Here is a 25,586-nt window from a genome sequence, read left to right on the forward strand (position 1 = left end):
CACATCACTGTGGGTTTTTAAGTTATTTTTTTCCCATTACTTAAATATTTGATTCCAATTACAGTCACTTTGACTGTAAATATTAGCTAGTTTTCTATCTAGGGGTTTTGCATTATTTCATAATTTTGCTAAATCATATGATAGTGCTGTTTTCATCCTTGCTGAGGTACTCCCCCCCCCCAGAAATAATTAACTCTTGAGGTAAAGCTCAGAAATTCCCTTCTTACTTAACAAAGAGCCTACTATGTAACAAGGGCCTTCTTCCCATTTCCAACACACACACACAAACCTGTCCTTTCCATTTTCCTTCTTGTAGAAAAAAAAAGGTTATACTAAACCATCCCACTTGTAAAGTTTATTTGGGGGTAGTCTGTGTGTCCAACCACCATGTTTACTTCTCAAAGTGCAAGTCTGATGAATAGTACTGTATCTCCATATGTGGCAATGTGAGCATTTCATCATGAATTACCTGCTGCTATGTTTGTGAAGTTGGGTGTAACATCATAAGAATATGAAACCAGTATTGGTGTAAATCTAATGAAAATAACCCTATGTATATTTGTAGCAGTCTTGAATCTCTAAGGCAATTTGCTGTAGTATAACAAATATCCATTTCGTTTTTCATATTTTTCTTGCCAGTTTTATATCAAGCATGAATTCTAATGGTTTGACAGCAAAATTATCTGTGAAAGTTTAAAAGGCACTTTTCTGCTGTGATTTTTGGATTGAGTGTGGAGTGTTATGTACAGTATGATGGGATGTATCATTTTAGAACCGCAGATTTAATTCTACTCCAATTACATTTGTTTATCTACCTCTTTTTCAGTGCTGTTTTGGGGTACACATGTAAACACTGCCTGTGAAACTTGCTTTTTTGCCTTGATTCTCAGTATTCTTTCAGGTTATAAATCTGGCCTGCTAACTATGAGTTTGAAATGAGAAGGACCATCACTCTGGTACCAATCTATGTTTAAGTGACGAGAGCCACATGCTTCTGTGAAATAAGCTTTGGGGATTTAGGGATGGAGAACAGAGAAATAAATCCAGCTGGTGGCAATATAGGACTTAGTTGTAGAAGTTAGTTGCAAAATAAACAAATGATAAGAAAGTACCTAAATTAGACAATCTGGTGCCTGTAACTTCGTATCTTTTTTTTTTTGCGGTACGCAGGCCTCTTGCTGCTGTGGCCTCTCCTGTTGCGGAGCACAGGCTCAGGACGCGCAGGCTCAGCGGCCATGGCTCACGGGCCCAGCCGCTCCGAAGCACGTGGGGTCCTGACCGGGGCACAAACCCGCCTCCCCTGCATCGGTAGGCGGACTTTCAACCACTGCGCCACCAGGGAAGCCCTGTAACTTCGTATCTTTTATTAGAGATGCGTTTCTTGTCTGTGTGCCTAAAGGGCTATGGGTTGAAACTGCTTTAACTATCACAATGAAATATTTGACAAATATTACAGCAGTGGCCCATCATTCAGCATATTAGCATACTGCTAGGTATTTGCAATGATATTTTATTACCTTAAAATGGCCATATGCTTTTAGTTGAATTGTAGTTAGTCATAAATGTTTATCCAATCTCTAAAGTTTATTGGAGGCATTGACTTTCTTCTTTGCTGTCTTCTCTGAGTGATGAAAATGATGCATTCTCTGTTCTTTCCAGAAAACTGAGCAAATGTTTGTAAACCACATGTTATTTGTTTCACATGTTTACTGTGTGTAACACTACAGCATGTTTAATGTTAGTAAATACTGTATTTCAGGCTTCATGTACAAGTACATTCCTGAGGTATACTTGCCATCAGTTTGGGATTCAGTTATTTAATCTTCTGTTTGGTTTAGAAGAATCTTGAGATATTTGAGGTGGTGTGCAGGCCATTTTCTAGAATAGATTGTTCATTTTTAATCCTGTAGTTTACTGGGGACTTGTTTTTTCCCCCTTTATTTAGAAGATGAACCAGTAAGGGAGCAGGGCATAGGAAAGGTCATTGATTTGGTAAATGTAATTTCTGGGATTGAAATAAAAAACCCACAAACAATCCAGACTGTAAAATGGTGACACTCAAACTTGGTAAAATCCTTTGAAGTGAAGTTAGTATGAAATTTTTATGGAGCCAGATGCTTTCAGGTCACCCTGGAAATAGTCTTTGTATGTGAAGGATGAACACAAACATTGGTCAGGGACCTTGACAGCCACCATTGGCAGGGGCCTGGGATAGTAACTAGGTTACACTTAGTTATTTTCAACTGAGATAGCTGGAAGATTATATAAACCAACAGCTCCCATTCTGGAAGGTCTTCTTTTAATTAAAAAAACCTCTAACAGAAAGGCCAAAAGTCAAGCAAGAAGGGGAGAAACTGGGCTCTTGAGAAAAAAAAAAGTGCCAGTGAAAAATAAAATTCCTAAATGTGTGCTTGTCATCCTTCCAGTTTTTTTTTTTAAGTTGCATTTCTTCTCCGTTATAATTTAAGATTTCAGATTGAGGTTTGTGGTCCAGAACATACCCTCAGCAGAAATAGTGACTGATTGGAAAGTGCAGTTGTTCAAGGTCTGTCATGCTCAATCACTTAAAGCTGTAATTTGTTTGATATGAATATTAAGCATGTAGACCTAGTGCAGCATGGGAGCCACTCAGGAAGTTTATGCAATTAATAAACTTTCATGCACAATTAATTTACTATGAAGTATGCAGAATTTCAGCCACTTCTCTACACTTAACACTTAGTTGTATATGTGAACTCTCCTTTCTTAATTGGGGAATGTAGCATTATATGGAATGTTGTTAAACCTAATTTTAATCCTTCTTGACATTAACTTTTATTATTTTTTTGGTAAACCAAGTGATCTGCCTTTAAGCAGTTGTCTGATTTTGGTTCTTTGAAACTGTGATTTTTATTTCATTTGTATCCAACCATTTGTTTTGTTTCCTGGAAATTTTGTTTTGAAACAGAAAATAAAGGCTGTGTTAAAATGAGTATGTTATCTTATTAAAACGCTGTCATAGTCACTGCAATCATCTGGCTTAAACTGGTTCTTCATTTACCAAATCTAATTTAGCAGATTTAAAAACTTTAGTCCTATAGATATGTTGGCTGAATAAACTAAGCTGTGTGTTACCTCTTGATTTATAGCTCCAACAGATTTTGAGTTGGACCCCTTGTCCTCACTTGTCAATGAGCCATAATTGGAACAGTCACTACGATTTACTGAGTACCTACTGTGTTAGTTAGGCTTGTGATAAAATTCATAAAACAATCCTATAAGCTAGATCTGTTACTGTCTCTACAGAGAAAATTTGAGAATCAGAGAGATTAAAGAATTTACCAAGGTACCATAGCTAGTAAATGATGAAGCCTGGATCCAAACCCAGGTCTGACTCCAAAATTCATGGGAAAAACCTCAGGCCATACTGACTCTCAGATGTACTGTAATAATAATACTCAAAATACATGTAGACTACGTTTTCAACTAATTATTATGATTAGTACATACGCTTTTCATATATCTTTCATGAGGTTATGTCCAGTGCTTGTTTTATAATTTTAGGAGAAGTATATGTTTATGGTACAAGCAAGAATTCAAAATGTGCCCTTTGTGTAAATTTATTAAGGAGTATTTCCTTTCATATTGACAGTGTTTATGGTCCACCTTCAGAAAAAAGTGCATTTGGAAATCTCCGTTGCACATCTTTCATTTACCACACTACAGTGACTTGGGAAACTGTCAAATGAGGTCAGATCCCTTGTTCATTTGATAATTTAGGTAGACGAATCATGCATATGTTTATGCAAACAGCCCTGGAGGAAGAATAAGAGGCCTATCAGAAATATTCAAGATTAGATGAGGATTTGTAAAGTGTTTTTAAAAATCTATTACCTTGATTTTATGACAATGACTCCAAGGTATTCTCTCCTAGGTGATCCCTAAAGGGAGGATACAAGGTACACAGTTGAACAAACACAGGTTTTTTGACTCACAGACCCCTCAAACCTCTATTTTCTCATTTGTACAATGAGGTGGTTGTGAGTATTAAATGAGATATGTCCCAAATTTGCTAATTGTGCTTATTGTTAGACATCTCTAGTGACTTTCACAATAAACTTGCACTTGGGAAACCAGACTGGTTTGGAAATGGGCCCTGGTTCTTATTATAGTTGCTACAGATACCACTTGGAGTTCAGCAGACCTGGATTTGTATTCTAGCTTTGTGAACTTGGAAAATTACTTAACTTTTTAGCTTCAATTTCCTTATCTGTAAAAAGGATAACTGCTTCACTGGTGGTATTTTGAGACTAAATGAAAAAACATAAAGGGCTTAGCACTGCACCTGGCACGTAGTAGGTCTGCTCAAATAATAGTAACAGCTACTGAAGGGACCTTACATATCACTAAGGAGGAAACAGTCATAGAGATGTGACAAAACTGAACTCAACCTGTGAGTCAACGTGAGGTCTGTTGGTGAAAGATTGGGTATTTGCCCCAGTGGTGCCAGATGATGTAAAGTGAGGTTCAGAGATGAAAGTGTTTAAGTTGGGGGATAAAACACCATAAAACCCATTTAAAATGTGCCATTTTAATGGGCACATTTAATGGGCTTTAATGGGCACATTTAATGGGCTTCCCTGGTGGCGCAGTGGTTGAGAGTCCGCCTGCCGATGCAGGGGACATGGGTTCGTGCCCCGGTCCGGGAAGATCCCACATGCCGCAGAGCGGCTAGGCCCGTGAGCCATGGCCGCTGAGCCTGTGCGTCCGGAGCCTGTGCTCCACAACGGGAGAGGCCACAACAGTGAGAGGCCCGTGTACCGCAAAAAAAAAAAAAAAAAAATTAGTGTCCCGGTTACACAGCAATGTGAATATACTTAACACTACTGAACTGTATACTTAAAAATGGTTAAGATGGTAGTTTTTCTGTTATATATATTTTACCACAATTTAAAAATAATTAGTGTCTGGGCCCCATTCCTATAATTAGTATTGTTTTAAAAAGCTCCCCAGGTGATATATTAATATCATATTAAACTAGCTAGGGTTGAGAACCACAGTCCTTGCTTCCTTTACTAATCAAATGACCTCCCTGCTATTATTGCTGGTTCAAGAAACACAAGCAACATAGCAGCCTTATTAGACCTTCTAATGAATTATTTACTATTACCATATAAGCTTACAGCCTCTCAAACAGCCCCCAAGGATTTGGGCAATAGATAAAGCTAAGTGGGCCCCTTGCAGAAACTGAACAGCTAGTTACTACTTAGGTGGAAGATATCAGAAGATTGAATCCAATATGAATTTTCGATGCAACTTCTTTATGCTTCTCTCCAGCCTTCATTTTAATAATTAAGGTTTATTAGGTGCTTACTGTGCCAGTTACTATGCTAAGCACTTTAATATACCATTTAATCTTCAAAAGTTTCTGAGGTAAGTACATTACCATCTCCCTTCTAAGCTCCTTGACTGCCTTGAAAACTGTTTTCTCCTAGCCCAGCGTTATTCCTGGCATGTAGTAGGTACCAAATAAATCTGTTGAATAAATTAATGAGTCCCTATTTCATAGATACAATAAGGGCTCAAGAGGTTAAATAACTTGTTAGTTATATAGCAAATAAGGAGTTGAACTGGTATTGGAGCCAAGATCTCAGCTCCAAAGCACACACTTTAACCACTATTCTGTGACATCTACTGTCCCTTTCTACTTTCAGGGCTTTGGCCTCTGTTATCTCTTCCCTCTCTATGGCCTATGCCTAGCATAAAGTTTCTCTTGTACTATATATGTTAAGATTCTTGTTTGTAAGTAATAGAAACCCAATTTGAACAAGCTTAAACAAAAAAGAGGGATTTATTATAAAGATGGTGGTGGTGTCTCAAAACACCCAACGATAGTGCAGATGGGTCTTAGGAACATAAATCAGGTGCTTGAATGCAGCCAGGATTTTTCATCTCCCCTCCACCAGCTCAATCCCAAATTCTCTGGGAAGGTACATAAAGAATAAGCTCCTGGTGCAACCATGAGGGTAAGGTAGAGAAAGTGGTAGAAAAGGGGTACTGGGGAGACAAAACAGACGTTTACCTATAGTCCTCCGTTTGACTGCCCCGTAAACACATATGCCATTTTCCCCATACCTACAATTCCACAAATGTCCACACCTAACAATCTATGGACAACTGCAAGTCACATGCAACTACTGTATCCAGAGCAACGGCACAGCATGGACATGCCCCTTCCTCATCTAGTTCAGTGGCAATCTAAATGTGGATCGTCTTGATCCTGCCACTCCCTGATAAACTTAACTGCCACCAACAGATCTAACATGCAATAAGAGAAATATTTAGATTAACCACTAAGTTCCCTTTTATGAAAGGAGAGGGGCACAACTTTATCAGCCACCAGTCCAAGTGTGCACCATTTCCACCTGGATAGGAAGGAAGGAAATAAAGTACGGGTATAGAAAAACTTACGGGAGTCATTTTATTGATGCTTCTTTTTGCTTTACCAGTCTGTACTTGGGCCTGCTCTAGAAGAGCAGTGATTCTCAAACGTAAGGGTGCATTAGAATCACCTGGAGAACTAGTGTGACCTGCAAAAACTCTCGACACAAACACTCCATTCAAACACCTACACTAAGAGACTAGACCAAATTTGGCTTCTAGCCTCCTAAGTCGGAGTCTCTGGGATGACCCAATTTCCATCTGGAAAAGCTCAGGCTGTAAAAAGAATTTATAGCTTACTCTAGCTGACACCTGACAATAGACCCCTGACCTCCCTTTCTTAGAGCATTTACCAAAAAGGGCTTAAAATTATGACTTCTTCCCCTGTCCCTTTGAGATGTATATGTATCTCCTACAACTCCAGAGTGTGTGTCTCAAGGACCATTCCTTTGAAATGTAGTCATCGGGAAGGCTAGGGCCTCTGTCTCCCAGTAACTGTGGGAGGATATAATCCTAACTTAAATAATTGCCAGCTAGCAGACACAGCTAGCCTAACTGCATTTACGCTGGCCAACTCTGTAATTTTTCACTTCCCTGACTCTACTTGAGCCTCTCCTCGCTCCTCCTCCCTCCTTTTCCCTTTAAAATGCTCAGTCACCTCTGCACAAATGGGAATGGAGCTCTGCTTTTTCCCCTACTATCAGTAATTGAATAAAATCTGTCCTCATTGCTTTAACTAATGTCAGGCTTTGTTTATCTTTGACACCATTTAAACCACACATTGCTAGCCCCACCCCCAGAGTTTCTGATTCAGGAGATCTGGGGTGAGTCCCGAGAATTTACATTTCTAACAGTTCCTAGGTGCAGATATGCCGATCCAGGGACCATACTTTGAGAATCACTGCTGGCTCATGGTCCCTGTTCACTAGATAGGATTTTCTAGTGATACAACTTCCTCAAAACCTCTTATTGTAAGGCCAACTGGCCCGAGGCAGGGGAACACAATCAGATTCACAGGTTGCATCAGACCGAAATTCTCCGGACCACCCAGTTCCAGAAACTGCCCTGGAGACATTCCGGACCACCCAGTTCCAGGAACTGACCTGGGGACTTTGAACCCGGCCCAGCCTTCCCGCCTTTCGAGGGGCGGGACTAACGGTCCCCCAGGATACCCGAAAAGACCACCAAATAAGGAATACCCTGCGCCCTCCCAGATTCACCACACCCCTTTCCTTTCTTCCCCTATAAAATCTTGCCCAACCCTCGCCCGGGTGCGACTTCTCTGGCCCCATTCTCTTGGACCAGTGAACCTCGCCCAGGAGCGCTCCTTAATAAAGCTCACTTGAAGCTTTCCTCTGTTTCGCGGTGCCGTTTGTTAAGATCCGACCTTACACATATGACTGCCTGTTAATTTCATTTGAGGGGCCTCACAATGCTAATAACAAGTGCCAAGAACCTTGTCAACTTATGCTCTTTGAATCTTCAGATTTGCTAAAGGGAATAATCACCCTGTTGCAGGTTTCTATTTATTTTTTTTCTTCCTTTTTTTTTTTTTTTTGCGGTACGCGGGTCTCTCACTGTTGTGGCCTATCCCATTGCGGAGCACAGGCTCCAGACGCGCAGGCTCAGCGGCCATGGCTCACGGGCCTAGCCGCTCCGCGGCATGTGGGATCTTCCCGGACTGGGGCACGAACCCGTGTCCCCGGCATCGGCAGGCGGACTCTCAACCACTGCGCCACCAGAGAAGCCCGGGTTTCTATTTCTTAGCTCTCTACCTAAAGACTTGGCTCCTTCTCCCTGGCATTATGCTCAAGGTCTCCAGTTCAGAGCGTGGATAGGAAACAGGTTGAGTTCAACGATGTGAAGCCTCTCTTTTCCGATCTGCTCTGGGAATGTTACACTTACCCTCTCTTCCTTGCATTCCAGCTGAATGCATGTACAGAGGAAGAGATCATCACATTTGGGGGAGCTGGAGAACAAGGAATACTGTGGTGGCTTGTAAAGATAACCTCTTTCCAGTTCGTTGGAAACTGGATGCCAGTTTCCTAATTAGTGGAACATTTAAAATGAGACAATAAATCAGCAAAGCCCATGAATATCTAATCATTAGCAACTGCTAAACTCTTGATATAGGCAGGGCTGCTCTGCTTTTGAGTCTCAAGAGCAATAAGCAACTGCTTCGCTGCCAAATAACACAGAATGCCAACTTCCAATTAACGATATGGGAGATCTCCAATCTTTGCCAGTTCCATAGTTTAGGGTCTATAATTTGCCACACTCCATTTCTGGTACCAGTTCTTGAATTAATAATTTTTTGGTCATGAGTAGTTTCTAACCCAACTCTATCTTAAAAATAGTAAGGATATGAGGTTGCCTCAGAGAAACCAAGGGCAAGAATGCCTGAGGAATGATCTAGAACCTGGGTCTTAAACACGATGAAGACTCCCTATCTCCCATCTCTGCTCTAGAGTCTGCGGTTTTTTCTCTTCCTGCAGACCAGCATCTTTTACTTTTGTCCCTCTGATGGGAAAATTGACTACTGACAGCTTCGAAGTTTTACACTTAGAGAAAAACTGATCTCTCTGGTCCAATTCCAAATTTCTAGGGAATGAGATTCTGATCGACCCAGCTTGGATTCGTTATCTACCTTTGACCCAGTCAGCGATGGTTATGGTTAACATGACAGTTTTTGTAAATGGGGAGAGGGTTAATTCCTAGAAAAGGAGGGCTGAGTAGACAATCCAACAGGTGTCCATTATACTAGAAAACTTCTATTCCTTTCATCCACCATCCCTTCAAGCCACTATTCCCTCCTTTCACTGCTTGTTTTCACGGGAGTTATTTATGTGCATTGCTTCAACATCTACTTATTCTTTGCCAATCTGGTTTGTTCTATCTCCACTAGTCTTTTATGATAAATTTCTTTATGGAGCTTGAAGATTTTTCAGCTTTTGTATCCTAATACACTGTTCTCAGATTTCATTCACCCTGACTACTCTTGAGTTCTAAACTTTTGCATTCTTACTCGGCCTGCCATTATCTCCCACCTTCTATTAAGTTCCAAGCCAGATCTGACTGCTACGCACTGTTACAGAACAGAATAGATCTTGTTTTCTACCCTCCTCTGGTTTAAACAGTGTGCCCTAAACACCAGTCAGCCAGAAGACTGGTCTATATCTGAATCAAACAAGGAGAATGCTGAAAATATTGAATAGATTTTCAAAAGATGATTCTGTACGTCTGGAATTGGAGCCCTTACCGCTATTTTTCTAGAGCTCCCCGACAGATCGATTCACAATGTTTGCAAACAAAGGTCCTAACCATAGGACATTGTAGCTCAGTGAGTACCAGAAAGGTACAACTTGTAGCTTAACTTGTGTTGGTGCTTATCTCCCTGACCAAAGAGCTCCTGAGTACAATGGATATTCGATTTCACTTTGTCTCTGCATTGCCTTGGGCAAATAAATTATACAATTTTCACCATTCATAAACTGGGGCCAAGAACTCTTCCTCAAAGAATTACAGTAGCTAAAAGTTAAGTGGATTGTTACAGAAATGGTGGTTATTATTTTTACGTTTCATATGTGTCCTTTCTCATTCATTAAAAGCTACGCACATTATTCCCTCCCCCCAAAGGAAAATTCTTCCTCCTGGGAAATTTTAGCATACTTTAGCTGAATTCAATTAAACCACTCTACTTCCTTTCCCATGATGCATCACTCCCCCCCAACTCCTTTTCTTGGGAAAGGCGGTAAATAGCCTGAAGCAACTCGGTGGATGCGAAGAGCTGGAGTGCAAATCCTAAACGCATATCACGCCCCTCCCCTTGAGACCCAGTGAATGCAAGGGCTGACAGGGGTGGTAATCTTGTTCCAACACTGTATCCCGAGGCCGTAGAGGAGACTACAACTCCCAGAATGCCCCGCCCCGCTCCCCCTCCTCCAGCTAGAAAGCGTGTACCATAGAGAAGACGCGGTAACGTGGCTCCTGGAGGTAGAAGTAAGAGGCTTCACCCCTTTTGAAGCGGTGAAGAGCGGCCATAGAGGGATAAGAGAGAAGTGACTAGAGGCCGTCATCGCTTTTATCCTCCCAGCCTCTCGTGAGTCCAGTCGGCCTCACCACTCCTCTCCACCCAAATCCACTCTGTGGTCTCCTCCCCACGCCTCCCTTATTCCCTCGCTAGCTCACCCCGCCCCTCGGGAATCCTTTGCCCGCCCCCTCGCCCCCCGCGGAGTGCGCACGCGCCCGCCCCCAGCTTCGCGCCCAGATCGCCGCCTAGCCTGCTCGCGCAGCCGCCGTCTCGTCTGCCCACCGACGAAGCATGGGCGTCCAGGGCTTCCAAGAGTTCCTGGAGAAGCGCTGTCCCGGGGCTGTTGTGCCCGTGGACCTCCTCAAACTCGCGCGTACGGTCTCGCGCCAGCAGCAGCAGCAGCAGCATCGCCCGCTGCCGCCTACAGCAGCCCTAGCGCCCGGGGCTCCACGCGCCGCCAGGGGCTCCGCGCCTCTGCAACCGCCGCTCGCGCCCGCTGCCTTGGGTGCCTACTCCGGGGGCGCGGGGCCGACTCGGCACCATCACCCCGCTCACCACTTCCACCATCACGGCCAGGCGCACCCCGGGCTGCACCCGCCGCCGCCGCCCCCTCCGCTGCCCGGGGCCCGGGTGCTGGTGGACGCGGGCTCAGCGCTGCCTCGGCTTTATGGCGGCTACCAGACGGATTGGGTGTGTGGCGGCCAATGGAACGCCATGCTGGGCTACTTGTCAGCGCTATGTCAGGCTTGTGCCTATCCCGGCGGCGACGGCTTGGAGCTGGTGGTCATGTTCCCCGGGGGCCTGGGCAAGGACCGGCTGGCCGAGTGGGGCCGTCGGTGCCAGGCCGAGCGGCAGACAGCGCAACTGATCGTGGGACACGTGGGCAACAAGGGCACCCCTCCTCCACGGGCCTGGTTCCTGCCACCGGCCTGCCTGAGCCACTGCGTGAGGCTAGCGCTCATCCGCTTCCGGGTCAAGGTGAGGGAGGGGCCGGATCTTAAATAATACGCCCCACACCTATTCCCTCCCAACTAAACACCTAACCACCCACCCACTTACCTGTCTCCCATCCACCCACTCAGCGCCCAGTCAGCTAACCCACTTGCCTAACTACCCTCGATCATTTTATCCATCTACCCAACCCTTCATACCACGCCCTACCGATTCGCTCACCTGCATAACCACATCTCTACCCATGTCATCCCAGTAACCCCCTTTATCCAATTGGCCTATCCCTAGGCTTTAGCAGAATTTGTTTTGTAGCCCCATCTTTCTCCTGCTGTCTTCTGCCTCAAGCTGAAATGCCATTTTCCAGATTTTTCCAGTTGACATCTCTCTTCTGTGTCTTTTTCCAACCTTGCAGCAAATCAGTTAAACGTGTTAATTGAGCACCTTTCTTCTACAGCTTTTCCCCGAATTTTGAACCAGTGCTTCTTTTGCACCCATCTGTTCATTCAACCTCTTTCATTTCAACATGTTTCTACCTCATCCTTCCTTAGCCTAAACAAACGAACAAACCCCACTGGTTCAGTCGCTTTTAAACAAGTATTAACCCACTAAGAGTAAGGGGTTTAAAAGACATGTGAGACATGGTTCCTGCCCTTGGAAAATCAAATATATACACAGGAAACATTTATTTAATGGTATAAATGTGTATGTGATTATGCTTTATGGTACAGATTGGTACCTGTTTTGTGTGTGGGGGGGAATGTCTGTGGGCTAAAATGGTCAGAGGAGGCTTCCTTGAAGAAGTTGGACCTCACCTGGGTCTTCAAGGATGAATTGGATTTGAATTGGTTACAGGTTTGGGAAGAGGCTTATTTAAGCAGGAGAAAGAAAATGAACAGAAGCAAACGGGAATATCAAGCATGTGAGGCCCCACGGGCAGTTCAGTCTAATCTCTACATGTAGTTGGTCACTGCATATGGGGCCTGGAGAACAGCTTGGCAGCAACCCCAGTTCTTGGCACAACTGCTATTGCTCTATTGCTTTTCCATACTCTTGGGTTTCAAGTTCCTACGTGTAGGGAATAGCAAGGCTTGAGAAGTAAAGGAGGTGGGCAGGAAGAAGAAAAAGAAAAGCAGTACAGGGTTGGGTAGGACAAAACCACAAACCCATTCCCCAACCAAGGCTCTTGGGGATGTGTGCACAGTCAGAAGATAGGATATGGAATTGTGGGAATCATAAACTAAAGAAATGGTGCTGGGTGGAGTAATGAAAAAAATCTCAGCTGAGAGACTGAAAGACCTGCATAAAGAAACTCACAGTGGTCATAGAGCTTGTGGCTAGAGTCCAGTCATGCTAGACTCCTTGTGCCCAGCATCTAATCTGTGCCTAGGCTGGGTAATTATAGCTGTTTTTAATGTTTTTTTAAAAAAATTCAATCACGAGCTATCTCAAACATACAAAGTAGGAGAAAAAATATGTCAGACACTCATTTGCTTGCCTTCCTGACTGAGCATTTTTCAGTAGATTCTTCTTTTATGGCCATTCTTTCCACTTTGTTTTCACTGCTACCACTCGAGCTTTAAGGACTTTTTACCTCATTGTCATTAACTTGGTTGCCGGCAACAGTGACTAACATTGATGGAATGCTTACTATGTGCCAGCTGCTAATCTGTGTGCTTTAACAACAACAACAAAAATGATCTCATTTGATCCTCACGATAAGCAGTATTAGCCGTTTTTCAAATGAGGAAACTGAGGCACAGGAGGTTTAGAAACTTGCCCAGAGTCACCCGGCAATAAATGGCAGAGCTGGGATTCTGGGAGTCATGCCCAGGCAATCTGACTCCAAAGCTCATGCTCTTAACAACGGTGCTCTAAGATGAATCTTTCTAAAGTGCCGGTGTGATTAAATCATTCCCACACTGGACTAAAATCTTCCTTGGCTCCTGGGTAAAGACAGGTCTGGGCTATTCATTTATATTATTTATTGAGTGCCTGCTATAGGCTAAGTACTGTACTGGTTGCTGAGGATTCAGAGTGAAGTAAGGGGATCCCTGCCCTCACGGAGGTCAGAGTTTAGTAAAAGAGTCAGACTGAAAACAAGAGTTGCAGATACCGTGAGCTAATTGCTAATGATGAAAAATGTGGTCCTTGTAGGGGGCATTGGTTAATTCTGGGTGAGGGCGTGAAAGTTGGGGGAGGTTTCACAGATTGGTACTGAGCCTTGAGGAGGGCTGGGAAGGATGGTTCAGAGTGGACAAGGATGTGGAGATATAAAATGGCCTACTGTGAGCTCTGAATAGATTTTGATTGGAGGTTGGCAGGAATTGAACACTGAGTATGGGTTTGAGTTTTTCCAGCTTTTTTGTTCATACACCTCATCAGTGAAAATTTTTGAGAAGCAACCCTAATATGGCCTACTAAGATTCTTCATTAAACATAGTCTTATTTTTAAAATCCCAGCAGTTTGTAAAAAAATAAGATGGATTGATAGGTGATAAAGCAAATGTAGTAAAAATGGTAGAATATCAGTCGTGACTTTTCTAATGTTCACTGTAAAATTATTTCAACTTTGCTGTATGTTTAAAGTTTTTCTTAATAAAATGTTGGGGGGAAATTTCCCAGCAGCTCTCTTCAGTCATGAGTGCCACCGTTTGTGAAATACATGTCTTGTTCCCCATGCTAGATTATAAACAAACTCTTATCTTTTCATAGTCTCCATAATAACTTATGTATATTTTAGGTGCAGGTTACATTTTTTTCCCTGAATGAAAAGGTTAGTGATCTAAGAATGCATTGTAGGAGTGACTTTTTAAAAGTGTGTAGTGTGGCTCTTAACATAGTGGATTTAAGACTGGCTCCAAAAGTGCGTATGTAAAGTATCTGTAGCTGTTATCAGTGAGTGAAGTTTTCTCTCCCGGTTCTGGTCAGTGATTGTTGTTGTTGTTGCTGTTGGAGTGATGGAGAACTTCCTGGTTTGTAACACAGACTTGAAAGGTATTGGTTAATAACACATTGTGGTTTGCCTTTTCAGAGGAGTGTTCCACTATCTTGGAGATAGCAGGTTTTCACTTGAATGATCTGCATGCCTACCATATCTTTTGATTGAAATGCTAGTGCTTCAGAGCAAAACCCACTAGTGTTTTTCTCCTCTCCTTGGTTCTGTTCTTGAGACTAGGTCACAGGATGGGCCTTTATTCACAATCTCATTTTCATTTGTGTTAGAGAAATAGAGATGGAGGGATTACATAAAAAGATAAATTGCTGGGCTGTCTCTTTAGCTTTAGACAATTTAGGACTTTCCATGAAAATATTCAGGGTATATAACTGGGATGAATTTTGTCATTTGGTTTGTTTCATTTGTACATTCTGCAAACCTTTGTAAATTATCATTGCCAGTAGCAGAAAAATTAAGTAAAACCACAAATTGCTACCTGATCTCTTCCTAAGGGTCTCACAGCAACCCTAAAGCAGTTTTAGAATGTGGTTTGAAAGATGATGTGGGGTGGTTAATGGGATGAATACTTTGTTTTAATGGTTAAATATATATATTAGAAAAAAAGATAACGCATGAAACCCGCAGTTTCACAGCTATAACTCTTTAGAACGAGGCCAATTAAAGAAGTAAGTTGGGGCTTCCCTGGTGGCGCAGTGGTTGAGAGTCCACCTGCCGATGCAGGGGACACGGGTTCATGCCCCGGTCCAGGAAGATCCCACATGCCGCGGAGCGGCTAGGCCCGTGAGCCATGGCCGCTGAGCCTGCGCGTCCGGAGCCTGTGCTCCGCAACGGGAGAGGCCACAACAGTGAGAGGCCCACGTACCGCAAAAAAAAAAAAAAAAAAAAAAGAAGTAAGTTGATTTAAAGAAAAGTATTAAGGTTCAGTACTTGGATGTGGCAGAAATCATGTTGATGGTAAATGAATAAGCAAAGTTTGAGAAGGCTGACCAACAGCTGATGCCATTTTGTGCTTTCGTTCTCTAGAATACAGTATAGCAGTGGCTGCTGTGCCTCCTGATTATTTATTTATCCTCAGTCATTGACACATCCTGAAACGTTAGTGACTCTTCTAGATGCTCTAGTGGTAGGAAAAATTATCATAATAGTAATTAGGTCTTCTTCTTGAGCACCAAGTTGTATATAAAGTGCTTTTTAAATAGCTTGTTTAATCCTCATAAGCTTGCAAGAATGTGTGATATTCTTCCCATTTAACGGTTGAATAACAGGTGCAAAGAAGTGAAATGATTTTTCTTTGGTCTGGACACTAGTAAATGGTGGGTAAAAATCTGTTCTGGATCTGTATTGCTCAGTCTCTTTCCACAGTTTCACCACACAGTTTCCTTTCTGTACATTCTTGTGTAAGATTGTATACTTTTACTGGCCAGATAATATGCATAGATGCATGAAGAAAAATAATAATAAGTAGATTTATTGAGCACTTAGTTTGTGCCAGCATTGCTAAATGTACAATACTGCCAGTACAAGGCAAATGTGTAAGCTCAGTGCCAAGTGAGTGAGTCATATAGTGATATTATAGGAATTCAAAAGTAGCAATCTCTTTCTTCTCTGCATTTTAAGTCTCTCTCTCTGGTTTCTTTCACTTATAGGTATGTAAGTGTATACAAATAACCTTTAAAAAACAAAAACTTCCCCTTTACTTTGTAATTTCCTTAAGCCATTATCCTTATCCCTGTTTTTCCCTTTTAACCATTATTCTTGAAAAAAGAAGACCGTATTAGTTCCTATTTCCTAGCCTATTGCCACTTGATATGTGATGTCACCATTCTGAAGGCACCAAAACCATTTCCATTCTTACCCTTTATTGGTCCTCTATGAGATAATTGACATGAGCCATCCTTTCCTTGAATTTCCTTTCTTGGATTCCATGATGCAGCTCACTTCTGATTCTCCTTATAAGTCTCTAGTTCTTTCTCCTCCTCTTACTGCTTCCTTAAGCATTGGTGCTCTCAAGACTTCTGTCCTAGTTATATTCTTCTATATTCATTTCCTGAGCAATCTTATCCATTATTATGGCTTTAGATGTTAACTGTATTCTGATTATTCCTATAGCTCTTTCTCTACCCCTAAGCTCTCTCATGAGCTTTTGACACATCTTTTCAGCTTTCTACTACTCGATGTCTTATAGGTCACTCATACTAAAAAATATCCAGGATGGAATTCATTATTTTCCCCAAAAACTTGTTCTATTTTTGGAGTTCTCTTTTTCTATGGATGTCGTCTTTCATCCATTTCAAGCCAGAAACCATGGAGTTCTTCTCAATTTTTCACTCTCCTGTCACTTCCCATATCCACTCGGTCACTAGATCATGTCACCTCTACCTCAGAAATGTCTACTGAGTCCAGCTACTTCCACCCCCATTGCTCTAGTTTAGGCTGCCATCATTTCTTATCTGAGCCATGAAAATTGCCTCAACTTGTTCCTTTACCACTCTCTGGACCATAGTCCATCTTCTACATTGCTGTCAGAGATACTTTGAAAACCAAAGTTGACTTTTGTCTGTGCCTGAAGATACCCACTGGCTACTTTTTGCCTACCCTACTAAGCCCAGACTTGTCAGCATGGCAGACAATGCCATTCACAGTCTGATCCCAAACTCTCTCCAGCCTTACTTGGTGCTTACCTTTGCCCACACCTGTTCCAACCGTTGGAATGTCCCAACCATTCTGAACTTTTCTGGCTTCCTAGACATACCATGTCCTCTCACATAGTGCTTTTCTTATTTTACTCTCACCATTGTGTAGCCAATTCATACTTATTCTTGCTCAAAAGTTATCACTATGAAATCTTTCCCAGCCAAGGTAAATGATGCCTTCCCTTGTGCTACCAGAGTGTTCTTTTTACCTCTCATATTTTTTTCTCTCATAGTATTTTCATATCGCATTATAATTCTCTTTTTTTCCCCTATGCTATGTATTACATCCCTAGAACTTACTTATCTTATGACTGGAAGTTTGTTTGTGATTATCTTTTAATTGAGTTCCAAGAGGGCAGAGATTTTGCTCTAGGGCTTGACACATTATATACAATAATGGTTGTTGAAAGAGAAAGGCAGATAAGGAAGAATTTAGAACCAGTGTTTTATAATGTTATAGTTTCTTTCCATGTAAATTAACTTGATTCCAAATGGAATTGCCAAACTCTGTTAAGTAAAAGTAAGTTTTGTAGCTGCTTAGCAATGCATTTATAGAATAAATTCCCCCTTGGTGTTAGTAATAATAGCTACCACATGGGCTAGGTACCTCACATTATGTCAGATTCATTATGTCATTTAATCATCACAGCCACCCTTCAGGATATGTATTAATCTACGTTTTTTATAGCTAAAATAAAAACAGGCTCAGCATAGTCACTGGCCCAAGGTTGCACTGCTGGAATGTGGTTGAGCCAAGATATGAACCTAAATATATTTGAGATCAAAATCCTTCATCTTTAACATCTCTCAAAACAGTATAGTTGCATTTTAATAACATTTTCCAGAACACTTTTCTTATATTTAGTTTGTGTAGCATAATGGCTAAGAACAGACCTTGGAGCCAGACTGCCTGGGTTTAAATCCTTGTTCTTTTACTTACTAGTTATATAAATGTGGGCAAGTTAACCTCTCTCTGCCTCAGTTTTCTCATGTGGAAGAGGAGGATAGTAATAAAAGCTACATCACAGACTTTATTGTGAGTATTAAATGATTTAATATAAGTACAGTGCTTAGAACATTATATACCACATAGTAAATGCCATATATGCCAGCTACAGTTACTTTGACCAAAATAACTTGTGTGCCAGGTAGATTGGACATGGACATTTCACTCTCATGCCTTAAGCTTGGCATGGCATGTAGGGTACTTCTTGATCTGCCTACCATTCTCTTATCAGGACAATGAATGCTTTTCAGCATTTTTTGAACACCTACTCTTGCCAGACCCTGTGCTAAGACTATAAACAATGGAATTCATTCATTAAACAAATGTTTAATGGGCTCCTACTGTGCACTAGGCACAGTTCAATATTGAGAAGATAAAGCAGTGACCAAAACAGACAGGTTTCTGACCTCATGAAGTTTATATTCTAGTGGGAAAGACAGACAATAAACAAGATAAAAAGACAAAATATATAGTATTTAGGTAGTATAGTAAGTGCTGTACAGAAGAATGAAGTAGGAAAGTGAGATAAGGGAGTGTTGCGGTCAGGTGGGTCTTCTAACCCTCCAGCAGCTCATAGTCTAGTAGGGGAGACAAGTAAGAAAATACTAACAATAATAGCCCGGAATATCTTTTCTCTGGCTCTTGTCATAGGCCCAAGGACATAGTGGAAGTGGCAGAACCACAATTTGCATTTCAGACACCAAAACCTTTGCCCTTTCATCTACACCACAAAGAAAATCCCAAAGGTATGGCAGGGATGGCAAACTGACAGCCCACAGCCCCACACATTTTTTTAAAAGAACTTCTTTGATTTTCATTGATCAATAGTGTTCATCAGAATCTGAAGTCAAATAGTGGGTTTGGGTTGAATATTAAGGCATCATCTAGTTGAATGATTTTTCATTTTCTTCTATCATTTAACTTGCATTTTACAAACGCATTTCTTTTTTAACAAATATGAACTTGTTGCCAACATTTTAAAAACTGTGAAACGTTACCAAGAATTCTGACTTTCCAACCACTCTTGAAATATCAGATCCTCTCACAACACTGGTTGACCCCTTTTGCCGAGCCACATTGTCTTCATTTATTGGAGTCTCTACCGATCCATGGTGTCTCCCTGACACAGTGACCAAGTGCCACTTGCCTTTCATGATAACCATCTTCTACATGGCTCCAAGTGATTCCCGCCTCCTGGTATTCACACTCTTGTTTAATCTACCTCCACCCACTGTGTGTGGGCTGGACTTAGTGACTTGCTTTTAATGAACAGACTACAGCAAAAGTGATGAGATGTCACTTCCAAGATTAGGTTATAAGAAACTGTGACTTCCATCTTGTTTGTTCTCTCTCTTTCTCTCTCTCTGGCATTTCTTGCTTGATCACTCTGATGAAGCAAGCTGCCGTGTTGTGGGCTGCCCTTGGGAGAAGCCCATGTGACAAGTAACTGAGGCAAGCCTCTGACCAACAACCAGTGAGGAACTGTGGCCCTCAGTCCAACAGCCCACAAGGAACTGAATCCTGCCAACAGCCACATGAGTGAGCTTGGAAGTGGATCCTTCCCCAGCCAAGTCTTGAGATGACTGCAGCCCCAGCTGACACCTTGATTGCAGCCTGTGAGAGACCCTGAGCCAAAGAACCCCGTTAAGCCACGCTCACAGATACTATGAGAAAATAAATGCTTTTTAAGCCACTAAGTTTTGGGGGTAATTTGTTATACAGAAATAGATAACTAAGACACCACTGATTGTTGTGCTTGTACTTTTTTATAGTAGTTTTGAAGAATATGAAATATTTCTTGTGCCCATATCTGTGAAAAAAAGAAAAATTATCTATACAGGAAGGTCATATATTTAAAGGAAAATCAAAGGGAGCCTATTTCCTAGTGGAAGTGATGAGTATTCCTCTATATCTAAATAAAATGTGTTTGTTGAAAGACTACAATTTAAGACACCATTTAAAAATAAACCGTTGTAAGAAATATGACCAGTATACAAGAATTATGAGTGCTGAAACAAAAAGAACTTTAAAAAGGGCTTGGAATTTCAATAGGTTGTTTTTGAATACAGATAGAATTAAGTAATACTGCCATGAAATGCAATTATATATTACATGAAAAAATTGCCAGGGCTTGAAAGCCTTTTGTAGGTAGTCGTTTAAGAAAAGAGTGTTGAGTACAGCAGAATTTACATTATAGACAAGCATTTGCAAAGGTAGTAGATACTGTTGCTCAGGATGTTAAAGATTGGTGGCTGAACATTTTTGTGACATTGTGTCAAGAAGTTAAATTGTAAAGTTTTAGATTACAACTGGTTACAGCAGATATAAACACTATGCATTTAAAGGTACACTTAGCCTAGCTATGTGTCTAGCCAGTAGTTCTCAAAGTATGGTCTCTAATCAACAGCACTGTACCACCTGGAAACTTGTTATAAATGCAGATTCTCAGGCCTTACCCCAGACCTACTGGAGATGAGGCTTGTTAATTTGTTTTAATAAGCCCTCCAACTGATTCTGATACACCCTAAAGTTTAAGAACCTCCGCACCTAGAATTTTGATGCAGTCTAACTCTTTTGGACTTGCCTCTGACGGGTACATCTAGAAATACCTGGATTTTGTATGTTGAGAAGAGTCTTGAAATTTTTAGTATAGATTGGTCAAAATTAGTGAATATGACTACAGATGGTGCTTCTGCAATAGTGTTACTGTTGTACTTAAGGAAACTTCAGGTTTTTTCAGAAACACTTTACAAAGACTTAAAGCTGTTCATTGTATCACTCCTTAGGATTCCACTTTTTGTGCAAAAATGTTCAAAATGAATCATGTCAAGAACTGGTAATTAACATTGTGGTTTGCACCATAGTTGAATACTTTGCTTGGTGAATTATTAGATTCACGTCATGGAAATCTTCCCTATTATGGAGATTAATTGACCTAGTTGAGGTATGGTATTGAAGATACTGGAAAAGATTACTTATTTGGCATCCAAAAGGCATCCAGCACACCATCAATGACTGAAATAATATATTTGACCTGTTTCGTTGACATTACAATTCACTTTGAATAAAAACAAGGTTGTTCAGAAATACCTTCCAAATGTGTGGTTGTATTTGCTCATTCCTAGCAAAATTATGCCTTTGGGAAACTAATTTGGCAGGAGATAGACTGGCTGACTTTGCTGAAATTGGTTTCCAAGAAATGAATGTGATGGCCTGAATTACATTCCCCCAATTGTGGAGTTGTCTATTGAATTCCAGAAAAGGTTTTCTGACATTATATTCTATGAAAATGAATTAATGTAATAGTTCAGTTAACCTTTCTCAATTGATGTTCATGGTGTGAAAGAATAGCTACAGTGGAGATACTGAATTGCTGTGCTATGGTACTGAAAGTGAAGCATGATGTCACTGAAATACCAGAATTCTGCAATATCTCAGGAGTAGTAACCCTAAATATAAAAAACACTGTGCAAGACATCTATATGTTTGGAAATTCCTACATTTCTAAGCAGCTGTTTTCCATTATGAAATAGGATAAAATTAATCATTCACAGTAAAAGGATTCAAGGCTAAATTCTTTAGTGCACATTGTAACGCAAAAATATAAGACCTAACATTGACCTCTTGGTACATAAGAAAAACATCAGACCTCCTGTTCCAAGTCAAAGGAGAATAAATCAGACGCAAAAATGTAATGATTAAATTTTTCTATTTTGAACTTTTGCTTTTAATTTTGAATTTAAAATGTTAACTCCAGTATTTTGCATGTTTATATTGTTAACACCCACAGCATAGTTTAGGGAAAAAAAATTTCTGGCAGTTGATTTTCTTAACCACTTTCAATCATTTATGTTAGCTGCAGCCACTGGTTCAAGGACTCTTAGAAATTTCTCAACATCACTGTCCTCTCTGCAACTCCTGTCGTCCTTTCCAAGGTAACCCAAAAGCTACCTTGGACTTTTGTTCTCCTCTTATTCCTAAGAATACCTTTCATCAGACCTTCTGATTTTTCAATACTGAAGATTTTGCTTTGGGCAGAGCAAGTGCCTATTCTGGAATCTACTTGTTTCAAATGATTTCTGAGGACCTGCAGAGAGTAATATGTACCATAGGCTTCATCTCTGCAGGATAAACAGGCTATGTTTTATTTCAGAATGACTTTTTCAGAACCTGTATGCTAGGTATTTTATATAAATAGTTTCATGCAAAATCTTACAATTAGGTAGGAATATAGCAAAATCTCCATTTTATAGATGAGGAAGTTAAGTGACTTGCCGATGATTTGCCCTACCACTTCAATTTGAGCATAGGTCCACTGGATGCTGAAGTTCCTGCTGTATCTGCTGATTACAAAAGTTATGCTCAGTCTCCAGCCCCTAAATGAGCCACAACAGATTTAATAAATCTAAGTCTTCTTTCTTACATGTGACAAGCAGTTTCACCTACAGAAATGGGCTGGCTTTTGGCAGCCTGAGAGCAATTTAAGGGTACTAAAATTGAGTATTAACTCAATTTTAACACTTTTAATAGCCTTTACTGAACACTGGATCAGTATTCTACCACCTCTAGCTTGACTGCAGTATTTAATGGCAAAGACTCTACCGTGCGTGTGTATGTAGTTAACTGAAACTCCTACAGCTGAGAGGCAAGGCCACTTTGTCAATGTTGCCCGGAATTGACTGTGGTTTTCAATTGCTGCTATTCTTATGTTTTATTTATTTTTTAAAAAATATTTATTTATTTATTTTTGGCTGCATCGGGTCTTAGTTGCGGCATGCAGTCTCTGTTGCGGTATGCAGGCTTCTCTCTAGATGTGGCGTGCAGGCATTAGAGCACATGGGCTCTGTAGTTGTGATACACAGGGTCTCTAGTTTGGCATGTGGGATCTTAGTTCCCCGATCAGGGATGGAACCCACATCCCCAGCATTGGAAGGTGGATTCTTACCCATGGAAGGTGGATTGTTACCCACTGGACCACCAGGGAAATCCCTATTCTTACTTTTTAATTTGACATTATTCCTAGCTTTGTGGTTTATCAGTTTAATTTCTTAATGGTTGTTGAACTCCACAGAGTGTTGATGCAAATTTGCATCAACAGTAGTCTTGGTCTGTAATCTTAAGGTAATTAGACTTCAAGGCACATAGGCCTTGCAGTTGAAATATAAACCATCCATATTTCTATTGCTAAAGCAGACTTACACATCCTCCCCTTGACTTTTCTTATAAAGTGATGCTTCCTTGTCATCTCTGATTTCCTTTTCTTTGGAAATTGAGAACAGGTGGAGAAAGTGGACCACAGAGCCCTGCCTGAGTCAGACACCAGTTTGATGTATTCAACATGGTAGATGGGAGCAAGGCTAGCATCCCAACGGCATTTGGGATTACCTGGAGGAAGTTGTATTGCAGAGGTCAGAAAGCGGTATTGCCTCTGGATTAAGCTCTCTATGGTCAGGCAGGATTCTAGAGACCCAGATGGGTATAATACCGTCACTGCAACTATTAGGCTTACAATCTAGATATTCTTTATGGCCCTATGCCTATCGTGAAATATTAATCACTAGAATGTCAGCTCCATGAGGACAGGAATTTGGGGCTCCTGTTCACTATTGTATCTTCACATCTAGATCAGTGCCTGGAATGTATCAGTGCCTTACTCATTAAATATTGGTTGAAAGTCTAAATGGTTCATTGATTCCCTATGTTCTATGCACTGGAGGTATAGCAGTAAACAAAACAGACCAAGAAATCCTGGCCTTCTTGGAGCTACATTCTAGTGATAAATACTTATAGTTGCTTTTAATAGAAAATGTTCTTTAATAAAATATTTTCTGAAAGACCCAAAATATAAAATAGATAAAATGGAGAATATGAGCTCAGATTGAAGAGAAAATAGGAGTACCGGGCTTCCCTGGTGGCGCAGTGGTTGAGAGTCCGCCTGCCGATGGAGGGGACGCGGGTTCGTGCCCCTGTCCGGGAGGATCCCACATGCCATGGAGCGGCTGGGCCCGTGAGCCATGGCCGCTGAGCCTACGCGTCCGGAGCCTGTGCTCCGCAACGGGAGAGGCCACAACAGTGAGAGCCCCGCGTAACGCAGAAATAATAATAATAATAATAATAGGAGTACCTGTCCTGTCTGGTTATTTGGTCCAATTCTCCATAATCCTGGTTTGGGAAGCAGTTTGAAAGCCAGTGCTGTAGACTACTACATGTGATTGGAAATGAGACATTAAACTTTTCTCAGGGAACTGTTTTCCCTTGAGTTTTATAAATAGGTGTTGCTTCTTCTAGAAAGCATTACCTCACTGACTGGTTAGATGCCTTTCTTCTGTGTTCCCATGGTACACAGAGGTGCTTATAGCTTCTCACGTTTAAGTGGCCTACTCTGTGCTGTCTGCATCCTGGCATTTAGTAGTCCCTCAATTCATATTTGTTGGACTGAACAGTAAGCCAGCAATTAAAAGCTATAGGTAGTTGTTCAGGATCTCAACTCCTACTTTCTTTAAAGCTCAGATGTGCTCCTTTTGTGATTTGTTGTTTGCATATGTTGCTATTTAATCTCACCTAAATAATTTTAGGTCTCCTGGAAAATTGCAAGGTTAACAACTGAACTGGACCAATTAGGGCCAGGAACTCATTCTGCTTCAGAGGGTAGCAGTCATCATAGATGTGGAAATGGAGCCAGGGTGCTCAGCTATTCCGAGGGGCATTGTGGCTGGAAGGCTTTTTCCTTGCCTTGGTCAGGATTTAATTGCCATCAGTCATTCTAGATTGTATTTTGCTAGGAATAAATTGTCATGATGTGTGATCTGACTAGAGAGCATTGTTTCTTAAACTTGCCTTCCATCATGACAATCACCTAGGGTTCTTGGAAGCAACCTAAGTATCTCTTGTTGGATGAGTGGGTAAAGAAAATGTGGTATATTCATACAATGGAATATCAAGGAAATCCTGCCATTTGGGACAACATGGATGAACCTGGAGTACTTTATGCTGAGTGAAACGAGCCAGACTCCAAAGGACAAACACTTCATGATACTCTTATGTGAGGAGTCTAAAATTGTCAAACTCTTAGAAGCAGAGAGTAGAACAGTGCTTGCCAGGAGCTGCTGGGAAAGGGAAATGGGGAGGTTTTAGTCAAAGAGTATAAAATTTTGGTTATACAAGATAAATAAGTCCTAGAGATCTACTGCACAGCATAGTGCCTATATTGTATTGTATACTGAAAAATTTGCTAAGAGAGTAGATCTTGTGTTCTTACTTATCACAAGAAATGATAATAGAGGCAGGAGGAAACTTTTGGAGGTAATAGATATGTTTCTGGTGTAGACTGTGGTAATGATATTTACCTCTAAACTCATAAAGTTGTATACATTAATTATGTGCAGCTTTTTGTATGTCAATAAACCTCAATAAATTGGTTTAAAAAAACACATTCCCAGCCTAGCCTTAGACATGCGAATCAGACTGTTCAGGGGAGAGGCCTGGAATAGCAGTTACCTCCAGGGAATGGGGATAAGAGAGCTATTACTT

At 41.2% G+C, this 25,586-nt stretch overlaps 1 protein-coding gene and 1 long non-coding RNA gene across 3 annotated transcripts in view; one reads left to right on the top strand and one right to left on the bottom strand.

The window, feature by feature from the left end:
• The window catches only part of LOC132418391 (uncharacterized), an 84,127-nt gene extending 72,802 nt beyond the window's left edge, over positions 1-11,325 (bottom strand). Inside the window, exons 1-2 of the long non-coding RNA XR_009517990.1 lie at positions 11,006-11,325; positions 3,874-3,920 (exon numbers count right to left, since the gene is read on the bottom strand). This is a non-coding gene — a long non-coding RNA (uncharacterized lncRNA). The remainder of the gene's footprint in view (positions 1-3,873; positions 3,921-11,005) is intronic.
• The window catches only part of FAM120C (family with sequence similarity 120 member C), a 138,919-nt gene continuing 124,066 nt past the window's right edge, over positions 10,734-25,586 (top strand). For both annotated transcript variants that reach the window (XM_060002200.1, XM_060002201.1), the window contains exon 1: positions 10,734-11,428. In XM_060002200.1, coding sequence (XP_059858183.1) covers positions 10,742-11,428 — 687 coding nt within the window. In that variant the 5' untranslated portion in view covers positions 10,734-10,741. The remainder of the gene's footprint in view (positions 11,429-25,586) is intronic.

Source organism: Delphinus delphis, chromosome X (assembly GCF_949987515.2).
Source record: "Delphinus delphis chromosome X, mDelDel1.2, whole genome shotgun sequence".
NCBI classification, from domain to species: domain Eukaryota; kingdom Metazoa; phylum Chordata; class Mammalia; order Artiodactyla; family Delphinidae; genus Delphinus; species Delphinus delphis.